The 18,983-nt window shown below is 49.8% G+C and overlaps 1 protein-coding gene across 2 annotated transcripts in view; it reads left to right on the top strand.

The window, feature by feature from the left end:
• TRAM2 (translocation associated membrane protein 2) overlaps positions 1-18,983 on the top strand; it is a 74,487-nt gene that overhangs the window by 47,722 nt on the left and 7,782 nt on the right. For both annotated transcript variants that reach the window (XM_045543732.1, XM_045543733.1), the window contains exons 3-9: positions 8,743-8,852; positions 9,364-9,480; positions 15,271-15,329; positions 16,190-16,274; positions 16,892-16,962; positions 18,403-18,507; positions 18,795-18,938. In XM_045543732.1, coding sequence (XP_045399688.1) covers positions 8,743-8,852; positions 9,364-9,480; positions 15,271-15,329; positions 16,190-16,274; positions 16,892-16,962; positions 18,403-18,507; positions 18,795-18,938 — 691 coding nt within the window. The remainder of the gene's footprint in view (positions 1-8,742; positions 8,853-9,363; positions 9,481-15,270; positions 15,330-16,189; positions 16,275-16,891; positions 16,963-18,402; positions 18,508-18,794; positions 18,939-18,983) is intronic.

Here is an 18,983-nt window from a genome sequence, read left to right as displayed (position 1 = left end):
GAAAAAGGAGTAGTGCCTCATGAAAACCGAAGCTAGGAGCTTCTCTTACCAAAGTCTCTTTAACTCTTTTCTCATCTTTGCTACATCTTTTTACATCATAAAAATACCTTTTATCTTTCTGCCTTCCTATAAAACTGGAGAAAATGGATTCCAAAACCTGCATTAAATGGTTAAAATGGTAATGCAGAAGACCCGTCAGTTAGATCTTTAATTCTCTTGGTGTGCGTGTCCATGTGGCAGGGCTGCCACAGCACGGTGCCACACGCTGGGTGGCTTAAACGACAGAAATGCGTTGTCTCACGGTTCTGGAGGCCAGAAGTCTGAAATCAAGGAGTCGGCAGGGTTGGTTCCTTCTGAGGCTGCGAGGGAAGGATCTCTTCTGGGTCTCTCCCTTCAGCTTGCGGATGGCCGGCTTCTCCCTGTGTCTCCTTCTGTGTGTTTCTGTCTCTGTGTCCAAACACCAGTCATATTGGAACAGGTCCCACCCTCATGACCTCAGTTTAATTTATCTCTGTAAAGACTCTATCCTCAAATAAGGTCACATTGTCAGGTACTGGGGGTTAGGGCTCCAACATATCTTTTTTTGTTGGGAGGGGGGGAACAGTTCAACCCATGCCAGCATGTGTGTGCACACTCCTGTGCCTGAGCACCGTGATGCTGCTTGTAGTTAAAGTGCCACTGGCCATGTCTTCTGGGTTGGGAGGCCAGAGAGGGAGCGTCCTGGGGAGATGGGGCAGGGCTGGAGGTCAGAATGCTGCCCTTGGAGGCTGCGTGCCCCATGCCGGTCCTACGGCTGTCTTTTCCCGGCCACCTCAGGGAGTAGGGCAGGCCTCCGGGGTTTAATAAATGCATCCTCTGTGTGGTTAGAAGGGGAGTCAGGAAGCAGAGAGGCCCGGTGGGGAGACGATGGGCTTGGCTTCTGGGCTTGGCTTCTGGCATCGGCAGCGTGGTAGAGCCCTGGCCCCACTCCTAACTAGTTCCAAGTCCCAGGAGCACAGGGACTGCTTGTCTCTGAGCCTCAGCTGCCCTGTCAGTAAACAGGGATAATACCAGGATGGCTGGGAGGAGTAAATGATGTCACTGTGAGACGTGCCCAGAGCAGTGCATGGCCCAGAGCAAGTGACTCTTCTCTTCCTTTAGCTTCTGATCCTTTCTGCTAGAGACAGTCATAATGAGTTCATCTATCTGCATAGCACTTCACAGCTGATTAGTCACTTATCTATTTTATTCTTATGGCTTCGAGTGAGGGAAGGGTGGATGGTTTTATCCCCATTGTCTAGAAGGGGTAATGAGGCAGAGAGGCCCAGGGTCAGATGACAGGCAAGTGGCAGCTCCAGAAATGAGCTGCCTATCTTTTCATACCCCCATGGGAAAAAAAAATAGATCAACAAGGTGAAGACACCACTTTATTTTATTTATCCAGAGCAGGAAGAATTTGAAGATTATGTATTTAAAAAATTATTTTTTGAATGGAAAATACACTCTCATGCTTCGAATATAAATGTGTACAAAAACAGATATTTTGTACAGATCTAACCTAGATCAAGGTGAACCTAGACCAAGATAACAGCATTTCCTGCTTCCTGCCTTCATGCCCCTTCCAGGCCGTGGCTACGCAGTGAGAGTCTTGTTCCCACCCTGTTCTCCTTTCCCTTCACACCTCCACCCCTGTGGGCAATCGTTCTTGTCACTTGGGTCCCCTTTCAGAATTTCTTACTTGCCCTTCCAGTGTTGCTTTATGCAAATACAAGTACAAATTTTTCTTTCCCTCCCTTTCTTACGTAAGAGGTGGAATGCTATATGTACTCTTCTGTACCTTGCCGCTTTTCCACTAAATAATGTATCTTGGACATTATTTCATATCAATATGTAAAAGGCTTCATTTTTTCAGATATTGTACTGAGGTGTCACACATGCAGTCGAGTGTACACATTGGTGGATTTTTGCATATGTGCACACTTACACAGCCAAAGCCCAGATCAAGGTACAGCACCCCAGCTTCACCGAGCTCCTCCAGTCAATGTCCCCTCAAAGGTGCTGCTATTCTCATTCCTGAGTCCCCCGAGTAGTTTTACCCTTGCTTGATTTCATTTCTTGCTAATATTTTTAAGGAGCTCCATTGTTTATTTACATCAGTGCTTTTAAAATTTTAGCAGGGTCAGCCATGTGGAGATATTGTTTACCTGGATTCCTGCATCCCCCATTCCAGGTGTCTGATCTAGTAGGCCTGGATAGGGCCTATGAATGAGCATTTCTAAGCTCCCAGGTGATGCTGATGCTGCTGTTCCTTGGCCACATGTTGAGTAACCCTGGTGTATTGTAACAGTTTATTTACTGGTTCCCTATAGATGAAAATAGCTTGCGTTGTTTCCATTAGTTTACTCTGGAAAAGCAGCGTTGTAGTGCATAACCTTGTACACATGTCATTTTGATAGTGGTAGGTACTAGCTATAGGATAAATTCCCAGAAGTAGAATTGCTGCATCAAAGGGTTTGTGCATTTGTAATCTCAATAGAAATTGCCAGATTGCCCTCCACAGAGGTGGTACCGTTTTGCATTCCTACCAGGAGCGTGTAAGAGAGAGTCTGTTTCCCCACACAGCCTCGGCAGGAGTATATTGTCAAGCTTTGGATTTTTGCCAATCTGATAGGTATAAAATGGTATTTCAGTGTAGTTTTAATTTGCATTTTTCTTCTGTGGAAAGCTGAGCATCTTTTTAAATGTATAAGGGCCATCTGTGTTTCTTTTTTCTGTGAATTATCTGTTTATAGCCTTTGCCCATTTTTCTGCAGAATTTTTAAAAACTTTTTTAATCCTCAAAATCTAGGAGCTTTTTACAGATTAGCAAGGTTAGCCCTTTGTCTCTGATCGGAATCACATATTTCCCCCCAGGTGATCATTTGCCTCTTGATGTTGTTTATGCTGTTTTTTTTCATATCTAAGTTCTGGATTTATATATAGTGTAAAAGCATCAAAATAATGTGAAAACAGAGTTGGCTGTAAGCACAGAAACCAATAGAAGTAAATTTTACAAATCCAGATTTGCAGGAATTAGGAAAGAAACTGGGAGAGAAAGAAGGGTCCAAGGAGTACAGTGATGCTCTTTAAACAGCAAGTTTTGGGGACAAAGGAGGAAGCTTCATGGGCAGATGCCCTAAACTGTAATGAGTCCTCAGAGCAGGTGGGATGGCAGTGACAAGTGGCCACCAGCTCGGGTCATGCAGAGGAGGTCAGAGGCTACACTGTAGTATCTGGACAAGGTTGGAAAATGCAAAGGAAGACAGGAGAAGCTGCTTACAAGTGACATCAAAAGGAAACAGGAAAATATCTATTAGTCATAGGAAACAAAACAGAGGTCAGGGAGAATGTGACTCCCTAAAAGTGACAGCTGCGAACTGAGGTTGTCAAAACAACCAAACGCTCTTATTGATTATTCTGGGCTTCTTTTTATTTTTTTTTTCCAGGTCTCTCTTTAAACCGTGATCAGAGATAAGCAAAGCAAGGGTCACTTTTGGTGGGAGGTGGGATAGCCCGTCTACACTGGGAAGGTGATTATTGAAGGTGCTTTCTTCCAAAGCTAGAATCATTCCTGCAGGGGAGCACGGGGACACGCTCCACGGGGCTGTATCGGAAGAAGACTCCTAGAATATTGGTGTTGGAGAGGTGTCAGGGGTCATGTAGGTTGGAGGTTGCAAGCTGGTGGCCCGTGGTCAGAGTTGGCCTGCACCATGTGTTTTCTTTGGCCACTTTGGTGTTGGCCCACACAGTGTTTTTACAAATTTTGAATTAGTCACCCACATTTTAGAATCAGATGATTTTGTGTAAAGATTTCTCTCTTTGCTTTTGAAATACCAGGCATCTGGCCACACTGGGCTGCACCTCTCCCAGGGCCACAGCGGCTGAGGAGCAGCTTCCCACTCCCTCCTTCAACCCCACGGGACATGCACACTCTGGAGTTTTCCACGGTTGTTTCTTACCTCCAGTGTGTCCCGGACACTGAAGCTGCTTGTCACTCGCTGTTTATCCCAGTTTTAACTATTGTATTTCTTTTAGTAACATTAAAAGGAAAGTGGATATTTCTTAAACTTGTTTCTCGCTCAAAGTGGAGATGGGAAAAGTAGACCGCGAGGGCAGTAAGCAATTGAACGCGTGTTTCCTTGTGGAAGTGAAGAATAGTACCTGCTTAATTCTGCGTTGAAAGGATGTATCTTAAAGCACCTGGACCCCTGCGCTCACGTGTGCTACCCACCTGGTCCCTGTAGGCATTTTGCTGTGACTCGCAGTCTGAGTCACCTCTCTGGTCTAACAGCCTGGAGACATGCTGAACTTACGCTTCTAAACAATTGTAATAGGTTATTGCCAAACTATTGCTGTTCTTTTTGAAGATCCGTGAAAGACAGGGGTGATCCGTAAGGAGGAGGAGCTCTAACTTGGGTAGTGAGAGGGTTTTTATAAGAATCAGTGAGCCACCAACAGTTTCAAAAGAAAAAAAATCAAAAGCATCAGTGATTTTTGTTTATAGGTGCCTAGAAGAACACAGAAGTCCATAGCTCTATGGAAAACAGAAAGGACCACACTAGTTTACTTTCCTACTGTGATCTGAAGTAGGAAGATAGCAGATGAGGGGGGAAAGCAATAGAGATAATTTGTGTAAATCGGGGTACAGCTTTTGCGTATTTGTGTATGATAATGTGCGTTATGAATGTAGGAGAAAAATCAAGAGTGGCATGGTATCAATAATGAAGCTGTGACGGGGTGGGATGGGGAGTGCTGTTGACCTCGAGGTGGCATTTGGTGGCCCAGCTGGGGCACCAGAAACTGGGAAACCTCAGAAATGGACCCTGTCGCTTAGCTCTCTGAACTCTGTTTCCTCATCCACTTTCCTTGCTTGTCTCATGAGATGTTTACAGGGATCAAACAGGATAACGCATGTTGAAGAATGCGAAACTCTGAAGGAGGGCTGCAGAATACAGATACAGTTACAAAAGGAACTTGAGAATCGCACCTGCAGCCAGTCCTGGGTCTTCTGATTCTCTCGCCCAGATCCACCTGATGCATTTGTCTTCTCCCCTCCCCTCCGCCACCATCCTGGGGCAGGGCACCCACCTCCCCACCCTCGCCTGGAGCACCCACAGCGCCTCCTAACTGCTCTCCCGGCTTCCACCCTCGCCCCTCTAACCCCTTCTCCATGTGGCAGGAAGAGACATCTTTATAAATATGTGACCAAAGTCCTCCTGTAGCTTTCACTGCCTTTAGGATATATTCCACATGTCCTGCCGTGACCCTAAGGCCCTTCCTGACCTCCTGCCTCTGTAGACCCCCCAGCCTCCCAGCTCCCCCACCCAGCCTCCGGTCCACTTCAGAGCGTTGTCACACCCGGGTGCTGTTTTTTTGTTGTTGTTTTTAAAATTGTGATAAAATACACATAAGATTTACCATCTCAACTGTTGGAAGTGTATAGTTCAGTAGTGTTAAGTAACATTCACATTGTACAACCAACCTCCTGTACTTTTTCCATGCTGCAAAACTGAAAACTTAGTACCCATTAAACGGCAATTCTCCCATTTCCCCTGACCCCCACCCCTGGCCACCCCACCCTTCCACTTTTTGTCTCTATACATTTGACTGTTCTAGGTAACTCATGTAAGTGGAATCATTTAGTATTTGTCTTTTTGTGACTGACTCATTTCGCTTAGCATAATGTCCTCATCAAGGTTCATGTTGTAGGGAATGTCTGAATTTTCTTCTTTTTTAAGGCTGAATGATATTCCATTGTGTGTATAGACCACATTTGGTTTGTTTAGTCATCGGTCTGTGTGCCCTGGGGCTGCTTCCACCTTTTGGCTGTTGTGAATGGAGCTGCTGCAAACGTGTGCAAATGTACAAATATTTCCCTGAGACCCTCTCTCAATTCTTTTGGGTATATACCCAGAGGTAGAATTGTTGGATTATATGATAATTCCATTTTTAAGTTTTTGAGGCTCCAGCATACTGTTTTATATAGTGGCTGTACCATTTTACATTCCTACCAACAATGCACAAAGGCTCTAGTTTCTCCACATCCTCTGTAACAGTTGTTATTTTCTGGGTTTTTTTTTTTTTTCTTTAAGTGTTTCCATCCTAATGGGTGTGAGGAGGTATCTCATTGTGGTTTTGATTTGCATCTGCCTCATGATCAGCATCTTTCCATGTCCTTATTGGCCATTTGATTTCTTCTTTGGAGAAATGTCCATTCAAGATCTTTGCCCATTTTTTAATTGGGTTGTTTGGTTTTTTGTTGTTGAGCTGTTATTCTTTGGCCACTGGTTTTAAGTAGATGAGGATTTGATGTGGACCTGCTGAGCTCCAGGCAGCCCGGGGCTGTGCCCGCATGGCTCACGGCCGTCTCCCCAGCCCCAGCACAGAACCCTGCGCATGGTTTGCTGGCTGATGAACACACGGGCATGCTGCACTCAACAGCGAAGGAACACAGAATGGATTTACTCACCTTCATTCTTATTTCAAGAAGGACTTAAGGCTACAGTCACATCTCTTGGGACCCCATAGTATCTGGGGTACAAAATGGCAGGTGACCTTCAAAGGGCTTTAAAATGGATAATCTAAAGTCTTGACAGGTGTTATTTCACTGATTTTTGGACCGTGCTTGTTTGGTTGAGTCCAAATCCCATTTTGCCTAATGATGATGGTCTTGATGATGAAACTTTGCATGTGTTTAGTTATTTAATAGTTTCAAAATATGCTACCATCTAATTAGTCTCCTTTGATCCTCCTTTATGAAGAAAGCAAGGAAATTATCCCAGCTTCCCAGGAGGTAGAGCAGCATCAGAGGCTGGGTCCCGCGTCCGTCTGCTCACCTTCCTGTCTTCTCCTCCCAGACCTCAGCCCTTTGGTGGGTCAGGGTGGGTCTGTCACCAGGGTTATCAGTTCCTGCCTCAGTGTAGGCCCAGCGGCTCCTCACCTGGCTCACAGGGCGGGCTTCCTAACCGCTGTCCTCACCTCCAGGTGCGTCCACTGCTGCCAGAGTAAACTTTCCAAAACACAGATTTCATCATTTTCCTGTTTGATTTGAGTTCTTCGATGTTTCCACATTGCCTTCAGGATAAAGTCCACACCCTTCCATGTGGCTCGCAAGGCCATTAGCAGCAGCCTCGTCACTTGCCACAACTACCTGCCCGGCCAGCCCCGGCACCCAGCCTCATTCCCTGCATGCTGCCTGGGTGCTGCCTCCTCTGCCCAGGATGCCCCCGACTGCCCCGCCCCTCCCTGGTTCCTACACCAGCCTGTTCACCCCGACCCCGTCACCCCGCACCTCCTGCACTTCCGGAGTCAGGCTCTATCCGCCTGGCTCGCTGTGCTCACCTCCTGGGGGCTCGTGCCTGTGTGTGGTGTAATCCTAGTCTGTTCCTTCGTCTCCCTGCTGTGCTGTGTGCTTTGCAGCCGGGGGCTGGTCTTTTATCTCCCTGTTTCAACAGTTAGGCGAGGGCCTCTCGCAGAGTAGGTCTTTGTGGAAAGGAGGAGGGAGAGGAAAAAGGAAAGTCTGTCTGGTTTCAAAGTTCATGTTCTCTCTGTCCTCACCACCTCCTCCTTCCCGCTCACCACCGCCCACACTCACCGTCTCCCGGTCCAGGGAGGCTGAGGTGAGGGGTGACTCCCAGAGTGACCCAGTCAGCTGCACTGTGTTCTCTGGCCACCCTGAAAGAAACCACCCCTGGCCTACCTTCTGGTAAACGCATCCCAGCGACGAGATGACTCATGTGTGTGTGACTCAGGACGAGTGCAGCACAGCTGGAAAGGCAGCCAGTGTGCCTGGGGGGGGAGGGGCGGGTGTGCAGAGCAGCCCTGGCCCAGGCAGGCGTCTGCCAGGCTCCTGCACTGCAGCCTGCCGCCTGCCGCCTGCTAGCCAGAACGGGGTGCGGGTTCCCCGCTGTCCGTGGGGAAGGAGGCAGCAGCAGGAGAGGGTCGTGGGATTTCTGTATCTAGGATTCTGTCTAATTTATTACTATAATATTAAATAGTCTTGCAATACACCACCATTTCTTGCATGCTTACTATAAAGTTGAAGGCACTGTGATAAGCAAATTATCTCATTTAATCCTCACAATAGCCCAGCAAAAAAAAAATAGCAAATCCCTGTAGCAAAATAATAGCAAATACTTACTGTGTGCCACACCCTGTTCTAAGCATTTTATGTTTATTAATTCATCTCATTTTCACAATAACCCGACGATACAGGAACTCGGATGAGGAAACTGAGGCACAGAGAGGTCACACATAGAGGTACCCCGAGGTCCCATAGGAAGTAAAGGACAGAGCTGTGACACAAAGTCAGGCAGTCCAGCTTCTGAGTCCACACTCTTAACCCCCACTCTGGGCCTCCTCGGTGAAGTGTAACTGTAGTCCCATTTTACAGGGAAGGAAATTGAGGCTCAGAGAAGTTAGTCACTTATCCACAGTCACACAGTCAGGGAGTGATGGAGACTGGCTGTCTCCAACCGCTGGCTCCCAACCACTGTGCTGTCCTGCCCAGACTCGGGAGACGCCCGGTCATCACAGTATGGCGGTGCGCCGGCTTCTCCTCAGCTTCCCCTTGGCACTTCCCAAGGAAGAAGACCCGAGGTTGGACAGGATTCTGGGGCAGAAACCTTCTTCTAAGTGTGGGGCCACAGCAAATGGGTACCACGTGATGGCATCTTCTGCTCCCCGCACCCCAGGGACGCTGACTGACTCTGATTGCCTTCACAGATGGTGAGACAGTGCACTACCACTACGGCCCCAAGGACCTGGTCACAATCTTGTTCTACATCTTCATTACCATCATCCTGCACGCTGTGGTTCAGGAGTACATTTTAGACGTAAGTGACCTGTCTGGATTCTGAAACCCGAAGCTGGGGAGAAGCCCTGGGCGGAGGACCCTGCCTTGGAGGAAACTGCAGCCCTGAGTCCACTTGGCCCTCAGTTTGCGTCCCCTGGTTGGTCCTGTCGACTGGACTTCCCTCACCAACACTGTAGTTTCTGTCCCCTCCCTCAGCCTTCTCTAAACAGCACATGGGACAGCAGGACTTACTACGCGAGGAAAAAGCTGTTGGAAATACGACGAGACAGTGTCCTTATGGGTCTGTCACACTCAGAATGATTGGGGGATGTTTTCCTTACACATAAGCTAAAGATATTCATCTTGCTGCTTTTTCAAAATGCTTGCCTTAAACTAAGTTCTATATGCACATGGTCGGCATACAATAAATACTTGGGTTATGGCTGGCTTCAACCTTCTAATCATGTTCAGCCCTTTTGTGGGGAGGAAACAGCTTGAAATCTGCCCAGCGTGGATGTACATTAACATAAGGGGTTTTCTCTGTTCTTTAGAAAATCAGCAAACGGCTTCATCTCTCCAAGGTCAAACACAGCAAGTTCAATGAATCTGGACAGCTGGTCGTCTTTCATCTCAGCTCGGTGATTTGGTGCTTCTACGTGGTGGTGACGGTGAGTGAGCCTCCGGGCTGCCAAAGGGGTCGGGGAGCCCAGGCCGAGAGGCAGGTCTCTCTTGGATTGCAGATAAAATGACTGGGAAAGACTTAGCAGGGGGGAAAAAAAGAGCAGGGAGCAAATTTCTTAGAACCTTCAGTTTCTTACGAACTGGAAGTATTTTTGTACCTCATGGTATTGCAGTGAGAGGCCAAATGGTATAGATGCCATCTTATAGCTAGAGAGAGTCTTGTCCAACAGTAAACACTTGTTATAATTATCATGTGATACTGAAATAATGATACCCTGTATCTACATGACGCTGTATTGTTTTACAAGTCCTGTCTACAATCACTGTATCATAAGATAAATGTTTGGTTCATTCTGCTCTCCATGTTATAGACTAAAGAGTTCCAAGCTCAAATTTTGCAGTGTGCCCATGGTTACATGGTCTTGGGGTAGCAAGGACAGCCTGCACTCGGGGGGTCTGGTTCCAATCCAGCCCACGTTCTGTTTTACTACTTTGGCCTTCCATAAATAAGGCCAGCCGTGCCCTGTCCGCACATCAAATCCTGTGAGAGTTGCTGCCGTTCCAACAAATGCCTGCAGGACCGGACAATTCATCTACCTCCCCTTCCTACACAATAGGACTCTTATGTCAAGCAAGCTTTGATACAGCGAAATTCCTTTGTACAAAGGAATGTGGACAGTCCTTGGGGTTCACTGTAACAAGACCCTGCCTGTCGTGCTAGGAAGTGTTTAATTAGCACCCACCCCCACCTGGAGCACTGCTCTTCTGTAACCTGGTCCCGGGAGAAAGCTAGGCCCCGGGCTTGGAGAATTTGGCAACCCTGTAACCTCTTTGAGATTCCCTTCTCTGCCTTCTGCAGACCCCTCACCTCCTTCGTCATCCATCATTGACAGCAACGGGTTCTCTCATCATGAGGAACTGTCTGTCTCCAGAGCTGAACACTGAGTTCATATTCTCAAAGCAGGGGTCAGCATGTCCTTTTGGATATTGCTTTTATTCCTATTATCATTTTGTCGCAGAATAGTTTTCCTAAGCAGGGCACTAGGAATTTAAAACGAGGGACCTAGACTTCTGTCCTCTCGAACAGGGCTACATTGCTACACCGTCCCGGGGGGCAGACTTACTTACCTAGTGTGAATACCGCCCCTGCCACTGCGCGGTGCACTCCGTCTCTGTATTTCTGGGTCTCAGACCTCTCCCAACCCCTGATCTCAGGTTCATTCCCACCTCGGGAGACCTAAGCTGCTTTCAGGCAGAATGGCCTCGGGATGCCAGCGACATCTAACTGAGCTTGCAGGTGAAGCATTGCCTCATCTCTGAATCACTTTTACCCTTTCACCCTCGCCCCCGGACATTCCACCCCAGCCATGACACATGGCGACCAGATTCGGAGCCAGAGCCAAGTGACTTAACACCCCTTCCAGGGTGTGAAACACGAACTGCTCCGTCCTTCGAGGACTTGACAGTGATGATGGGAATTGGCTGGGAGCACCGAGGCCTTTCTTGGGAAGCACGTAGCAGTCTTCCCCCCCGGGGAGAGCCAGTTCCCCACTCGACACACGGGGCAGGAAACAGAGACCAGGGGACCCCCGGAAGCTCCAGTGACACCAGCTCCCAATAACACCGTTTAACTCCTGGTCCTCACCTCCTCCAGCCGAACCATTCTGCCTGGGAGGAAAGTGGTTGGAGGAAAAGAGAAGGAGTTCTGTAAAAGGAGTAAAAATAGCTGATTTTTTTTAAAATCATATTTTTCTGTTATAATGCAAATGTTTCATGATTCTTCTTTCTCTCCCCCCACAGTCCGTTCATGAGCGGGTGCGGGCAGCTCTGCCTCCGAAACACATGGAGCATCTGCCTGCTGCTTTCTGCCCCTGCTGTTTCCCCTGGTCCAGAGGCCTCCACCTGGGGAGCTTCCGCCCCCCGGGGGACATTGGGCACTATGCTGTTGTCGTCTAGTGTGTAGAGGCTGGGGGTGCTACTAAATGTCCTGTAATGCATAGGACGACTCCCACAACAAAACATGACCTGGCCCCAGGTGTCCATAGTGCCAAGGCTGAGAAACCCTGACCTGTAGTCCGAGCCACCGGCATCTCTTTCCTGGGCCACTGAATATCTTTTTTCCAGAAGGAGGCTGTTTCCACTCTTGCACCCTCCCACCCCAGTCCATTTTCTGCTCAGCCAGATGGAGCTTTTTAAAACATAAATAAAATCACACATTTCCTGGCTTAATAGCCAAAATCATTTTTTCCTCCTCACTCGCTGTCTGGGCCCTTGCCAGCCTTGCTATCTCACCTCGCTGGCCGCAGCCCCCGTTCCTACCTCTGCTCCTCTGATGCTCCTGGCCGTGCCTGCCTCCTGGGCTTTGCACTGGCGGTTCCTCCGCTCAGGTGCTCTGTCCGCTGACATCCTATGGCTGGCCAGTTCCTGCTTGCCATCCAAGTCTCCACCTCCACGTCACCTCCTCAGAGAACGCCCCCATTTGCATTCCCTGCCCTGCACCCGTTACTGGTGTGTTTCCCGTTCGTGTGCATATGCTCTGTGTCTGTCCCTCCCAGGAGACCCTGAGCTGCTCACTGGCAGGCACTGTGCTCACTGCTGTATCCCTAGGGCTGCCTGGCATGTACTAAGTGCTCACTAAACATTTGCTGTGAGAATGAATGAACGAACTGCAAATGCATCTTCTTTCTTCAGCCTTCAACAGTTTTTTAAGTAATGGACTATTTTTATAAACATCATAGATGAGCATTTTTTAAAAAGCTAGCAGTACAGAGAGGTTAAAAAAAAAAAAAAAGCAAACATCTACCCCAAATCCCTCCCACCAGAAATACCAGTTTTATTTTGGTATTTGATTCAGATGTTCCTCTCTATATACACACAGGTAGTGTGATGGGAGGAGTGTGGCTGGACCAACCAGTAATTTTGTAAGAATGTCAGCTTCTAACTTTTAATCTATCTTTATCTGCTATTCATTGGTTAGGGGGAAAAAAAAAACTCCACTGGAGACAGCAGGGTGGGCAGGCATTTGGTCTCCCCCTGTCTGAGTTCCTTGAGATGTCCGACTTCATATTTTGGAACCTAAAATCCACTGCTCAGTGACCCAGTAGAGGAACAGTCTTTAATGCTGGTCCTTCTGTGAGAACTGGTTTCTACCAACAGAGTAGTTGCTTTAGAGCAGATTTTTAGTGCATGGTTGTTTTTGATGGACAGATGATATAAGGTGTGTCTGAATCTAGGTAGCAGCTGGCTGTGTTATGTCTGAATTCTGCTGGTTTTGTGATTCTCTTTGTTCGTGCACCAGAAAGGAAGGCTGCTGGGGAAACATGAGGGATGTTTCCAGCTTGTGGAGGCCTTGCTGAGCTTGTGGGTCGATTTGTAGAATCAGAAGAGAACAAAGGATTTCAAAAGCTCCTCCACACCATCTGCCGAGGCCTGTCGGTGGATGGGATTTGGGGTGGGTTACAGGTGCTCCCTGGGCCACACTCGCCCCCTGTGAAGCCGGGGGCTCTGCATGCCTGAGCTTAGGGTGCCCCAGCCCCGTTCTGCCCGAAGACAGCTGCCTGGACAGAGGTCTGGAAAAGGCTGTTCTCAGAGCAGTGAGTCACTTTTCCTCTGGCTCCCCCGCTCTCCCCCTCCCCCCCCACCTCCCCCCGTCCCAGCGGACTGGACATTTGCAAGCAGGCAGCATTTTTCTGGGGAGTTTTCTTTGCTTACTGGCTTCCAAGTTCTGACCTCTTTGTCTCCTAAGTAAAGAAGCCATACCGAGGACTGTTCCTGTTTAAAATCACAAGATTATCCGGGCTTTCGATTTCTCTCAATACTGCTTCTCTTGGCCTGTCTTTTTTTGGCAGAAATTCCTCTCCCACCTCAGTCCCAGAAGTACCATTTTTCGTGCTAACTACGTTGCTGCTTCCCCCAGGAGGAGACATTCTCACCTCTCTGACCTCCCTGGAATGGGGTAGCCTAGAGCCGGAGATCGGGTGGAGGCAGGTGTGTGAGTGGCGGGAGGAAGGCGGAAATAGATAGCAGTGTGTTTGGAGGAGCTCACTGCTACCACCGGCACCACCAGCAGCGTCTTCTGCCTGTGCACCTCGATCTGTTTGCCACCAAAGGAGGAGGGCAGCGCTAGTGTGACTAGAAATGAGGCCATGTAGGTTTGAAGTGGACACCTTTTCCTTCCAATCTGAGTTTCCGTGACCACGCTGTGTCTGACTGAACCCATCAGTTAGGTCATCGTGCTGACGGAAGCCCAGGGTTGTGGGATTTGGGCTGTGGGCTATACCCGAAATGCATACTGACATGTCAGAGGTCATCTAGTGACACTAAGGTGGGTGGATCAGCCCTCGCTTGGAAATAAAACTGGAAGATCAGTAGACAGTAACCTAGACTGCTTCTCACTAAGATGTGTTGGCCTCCTCCTCCTCCTGAGCACTGCAGAACCCCTGCCCTTAGCCACAGTGTGGCCAGGTGAGGTTCTCCGCCTTTTCATCAAAGCAGTTGATTTTCTGATTTACTGAGGCAACCTGGCCTGAAGTCATTGCACCAGGAGACTGGTGGCCCCTCTCAGATTTCAGCTGTGCTACTGGAAAACCATCTCCTTTCAGAAGATCTCTCCTGTCAATTCCTTCATTTCCCTATTTCTAAAATGAGGTCATACTAGTCTAACCTCTGCCTTCTCGGAGTGACAAGTAAGAGCCCTTTCTTCAAAAGAGAGAAATTGCCTAAAGCATTCATCATTCATTCATTCATTCAACCAACAAATTTCACTGGACTCAGCAAATACTTTCTACTCTACCCTTTCTCGGAGGCTGTAGCCTTTCGAGGGTGCTGATTTTATACGAAGTCTCAGGGTCCCCACCCAAGGCATCATCTTCTGTTCCCACATGGGCACAAAACCCTGGCCCCGGGGGTGACGCCTTCTGAGCTGCTACAGTGTCACCTCACTGCTCTGGCTTTTCGCTTCTATCCCTCTGGGCCCCAGGGGGGTTCCCTTTCTTAGTGTGAGCTAGCTTTGCATTTGAAAGAATATTTGTTGGATTCCATCTAGCATTTCTGGATGTTTGGTGATGGGAGGGTTTTTAGGTTGCCTCCCTCACCCCGTACCAGGTGCTGCGCTAGACACTGGAGACCTAAGGCAGGGCGGGACAGGACGCTAGCGGGAAGGAACCTGCAGAGTCACAGAGGCGACTGGCATTAATGACATGCTGTGATAGGTGTCAGAGTCCAGATGCGCGGTGAGGCCTGTGAGGCCCTGCGATTCCTTTTATTCATGGTCCTGTGAAAGGCCAAACTAAGCCTTTCATTTTTCCAGTGGGTGATGATTCTAGAGTCTATTTGCTTATACATACTACAAGCATTTCCTGAGTGCCTGCATGCCAGGCACGGTACTAGACACTGTCACATAAACTATCACATTTATTTCCAGCAATAGCTGTGACAGTAGGTATCTTTATCCTCATTTTATAACTGAGCCAACTGAAGCTTAGGGAGACCGATTACCTTGTTCGGAGGATGCACCCAGTAAGTGTTGGACTCATTCAGACACAGGTCTTCTGACCCCAGAGCACGGCACTTCCTACTCCAACATGACTCTGCAATAAAGAAAGTAGCCAAGTACCAGGGGGTCCCATGCAGAGGGGTCCTTCATTTTCACATTTTCTGTTCCTTTCTCTTTCTAGCAGGTGGGGGCTGGGTATGTCCCTGACCCCCGGACTGGTCCCAGGGCCCCAGTGGGTCTCATGTCCACATCTCTGAGTGGTCTCTCTTCTTCCCCTCTGCAGGAAGGATACTTAACAAACCCGAGAAGCCTCTGGGAAGACTACCCGCATGTGTACCTCCCGTGAGTACTCTCACAACTCAGTCCCTAGGGAGGAACGAGCTGTCCACTGTCTGCCCATCCCAGAATGTGGCCGGAACATGGGCGGCCAGCTGGCATGAGGACCGGATCATTCCTTGAGTCTACTGGGGCAGGGTGTCGTGGATGGTAGTCTGGTCTAGGAGCCACTGCCTCCCAGCATGCTTGACTGGAGAAGCCCCAGATGAAATGTCATCTGTACTAACTGCTGCCACAGAGGTCCCTACACTGCACGAGACGGATATAGAAGCAGAACATCTCCATAAAGTTCTTGGGGCTTTGTACCATCTCGGCAGCCCACTCACATTCACACACATCTTCCCTCTGGCCAGCTGCGGCCAATGACCTGTCAGAGGCAGCGTCCCCTTCCTCTCTCGGTGCTGCCAGGATGCCAGGAGGGTGACACCTGGGCCCATCTCCCTCAGGAGGCCACCCTTTGCCTTTCTAAGACCTTTAAGAGCAACAAGAGCAGAGTATGTTGCGCTGAGTTAGATTTTCCGTAGCTACTTAGAGCCATTCATCGTTTAGCGTATTCCGTGGCCGCCATCTTGGTCGACGTGCTCTGTAATCAGCTCCCTCCTGGAGGTTGAAGAAGCCCTTCTCTGCACTTTTAGCCATTTTTGTTTCTATCCGTGGACTTTCTATGTCCCTTCATCCGGTCTTGTATGTGGAACAAGGGCAGAGGCCAGGGGGAAGCGAGGGTCCCCGGGCTCAGGGTGGGTGATCGCCGGGCTCACTCCCTCTCTCCTGGCCCAGCTCGTCACACACAGAGTGGCCCGTGCCTCTCCCTCCTGTGCTTGGCATTTTTCTCTGTCCTGCCCATGTGACTCGCCCCCTGTCTCCAGCTTCCAGGTGAAGTTTTTCTACCTGTGCCAGCTGGCCTACTGGCTGCACGCGCTGCCTGAGCTGTACTTCCAGAAGGTACGGAAGGTGAGTGCCCACTTCTCCTTCCCGCTCTGGGAGGACATTCGTCTCCACTCCCCTCCTGCTTTCCCCATGGCTCCTCCCCTGCCTTTCCTCTGGAGTGTCGGGGTGTGGCGGGAATGTGTTGCGGGGTGCTGAGTAAAATGTTGAGTCAGCCCCTGGGGAAGCGCCACGGCGACCCCGTGAGAGCAGGCCACCAGGGTCAGTCTCTTGCCTGCTGCCTCCACCAGACACGTGGCTCTGGGGGAAACATGACTCTCATCTCCTAGATAGAGAAGGATTTTGCCATTCCTACGGTCTTTAAAAAGACGTTTTTATAGTTTCCCTCTGAATTATTTCCAGAGCCCTCTTCCCCAGCGCCTGTCTCTTCTTTCTCAACCCAATCCTCGCCCTCTGACACCAGACCCGAAGCTGCCGGAATTCAGGAATGGACCTGAATGCCCTTGGCATTTTCAGTGGCCCAGTGCATGGTGTGACATGGGACTATGTGTTACAGCCTCCCTGCCCTGAGGAGGGTAGGCTGCCTCGGCCTTCTCTCACACCCCCAGCACGTACGTCCCCTCTGTTCCCGCGTCTCCGGTTGGGGAATGAGCAAGTTTACCGTGTGTTTCTCTTGTTTCCAGGAGGAAATCCCCCGCCAGCTCCAGTATATCTGCCTGTACCTGGTGCACATAGCTGGAGCGTACCTCTTAAAGTGAGTGAGACCTGGAGCCAGCCAGATGTCCCTGCCCTTTTATGTCCATGCAGCTACCCGCACACTTAATTAGCAGGCATTTATTGGGCACCCTGTGTGTGCCGAGCACCATGCTAAGACTTGGGAAAACAGAGATGGATAACGGACGATTCCTTTACCTTCAGTGGTTCATTCTCAGCCTGGTGGGCGAGACAGTTATAGACATAGGTAAGGACAGTTTAGTGAGGTAAGCAGGCGTCTGTCACCTGCTATGGGAACCCAGAAGGGTGACTTCTTTAACCTGAGAGAGAGCCAGAGAAGACGTCCCATGGATGTTGGCCTTTGGATTGCGGCCTTGCAGGTTGCAGGCATCCCAGGTGCCTGCCTCACGGTGTCCTGTGGCAGGTGCTGCTAGAGCCTGTCACTCTGGAACCCCCTTGCCTTTGGTTTATAACAAAATGGAGAGTAATTTGCTTCTTGGTGGTTCTGGAAGTGGAAAGAGTTGCTATAGTGTTTGGCCTCGAGAGTCTCTGTTATGAAAAGAACCATATTGACGAATGAGCCATGTTGTTGATAACTCTGACTTTCCCTGAGCTTTATCCACGTGGTGCAGGGGAACACCTTGTGCTTTACTTTCTCCTGGCTGGCACTGTGAGCACTTGCTATATATAACTTTTTGCTAAAGTGCCTGGAGATCCGGTGGCACTTGTCTCCTAGGCTCTCACAGCAGGCGTCCTGGGAGAGTGAGTGACGTGGGTCCACAGAGGCAGGAAGGGAGGGAGTGCTCAGCTCTGGTCCCGTCTCTGGAGGCCTGTGGCAGCATCAGTCCTACCTGGGGCTTTGAGGGTCGAAGGCTGTAGTGGTGCCAGCTCTGCCCTTGTGTTGGGTGCTCGTGTGTCACGTGCAGAATGAGTCTAAAGAAGCCGCGCTGCGCCGTCACCCTGGCAGAGTGTGATGAGGACCAGGGGAGAGTGTACGAGCAGGACTACATCGAACGAGTGCTTCCTGCCTCTCCACTACATCGAACGAGTGCTTCCTGCCTCTCCATGTTCCTCTTATCTCTGCAGACTTGCACAGTGGACGGTCAGACAGCAGGAGCATTTCATATTGCTAGATTCAGAGCTCAGAAACTTGTCATGAACAATTTTCTGTGCTTGGTTCCAGCCTAGGTGATGAGTGCCAGGTGCTAAGCACTGCAAAGAGCCTAGGCCGGGTTCACTATGGGAGCAGGCAGGGGCACCTGACCCAGACAGGACAGGTAAAAGGCTAGCGGGTCATATTGGGAAAATTCCTAAGGGTATGACAGCTAAACTGCATCCTAAAGGATGACGCAGGGCCAACCAGGGAAAGTGGGAGTGGAAAGCAGAGCCCAGGCACAGGGGACAGCCTGAGCCCAGGTGCAGTGGCCTCTGCCCTGCATAGCGTCTTGCGGGGAGTGTAAGGCTGGTCTTTCCCCCCCAGCCTGAGCCGCCTGGGCCTGATCTTGCTGTTGCTGCAGTACTCCACTGAGTTCCTCTTCCACATGGCTCGACTCTTCTACTTCGCAGATGAGAACAACGAGAAGCTGTAAGTGGGGCTGCAGGAGGCTGGCCTGCTACAGGCTGGGCAGGTGCCTCCCCCGAGACCTGGAGGGTTGGAGGGTCCCTCCCTGGGTGCACACTGCCCGCTTACCTGCAGGCGGCGCCCTAAGGTTATTTTATTTTATTTTTTTCCTGGAGCATATTATTCTAGCTATCTCATCCCTCATGCACCCTCCTAGGCCACCCTTGAATCCTCTTTGGGTTCCCTTCTGAAGTGGGTGAAGTTCCCTCCAAGGGCCCTAAAGGCTGGTGTTTCTCTCCTGTGTTGAGCAGATTCAGTGCCTGGGCTGCCGTGTTTGGGGTCACCCGCCTCTTCATCCTTACCCTTGCCGTGCTGGCCATCGGCTTCGGACTGGCTCGCATGGAAAACCAGGCCTTTGACCCCGAGAAGGGGAACTTCAACACTTTGCTTTGCCGGTGAGTTGGGCAGAAGCCTGAGGTGGTTCGTCAGGGCTCCCCGAG

This window comes from Lemur catta, chromosome 2 (genome assembly GCF_020740605.2).
Source record: "Lemur catta isolate mLemCat1 chromosome 2, mLemCat1.pri, whole genome shotgun sequence".
Classification (NCBI taxonomy): domain Eukaryota; kingdom Metazoa; phylum Chordata; class Mammalia; order Primates; family Lemuridae; genus Lemur; species Lemur catta.
Note: the sequence above shows the minus strand (reverse complement) of the source record. Positions and strands in the feature narration are given on the sequence as shown.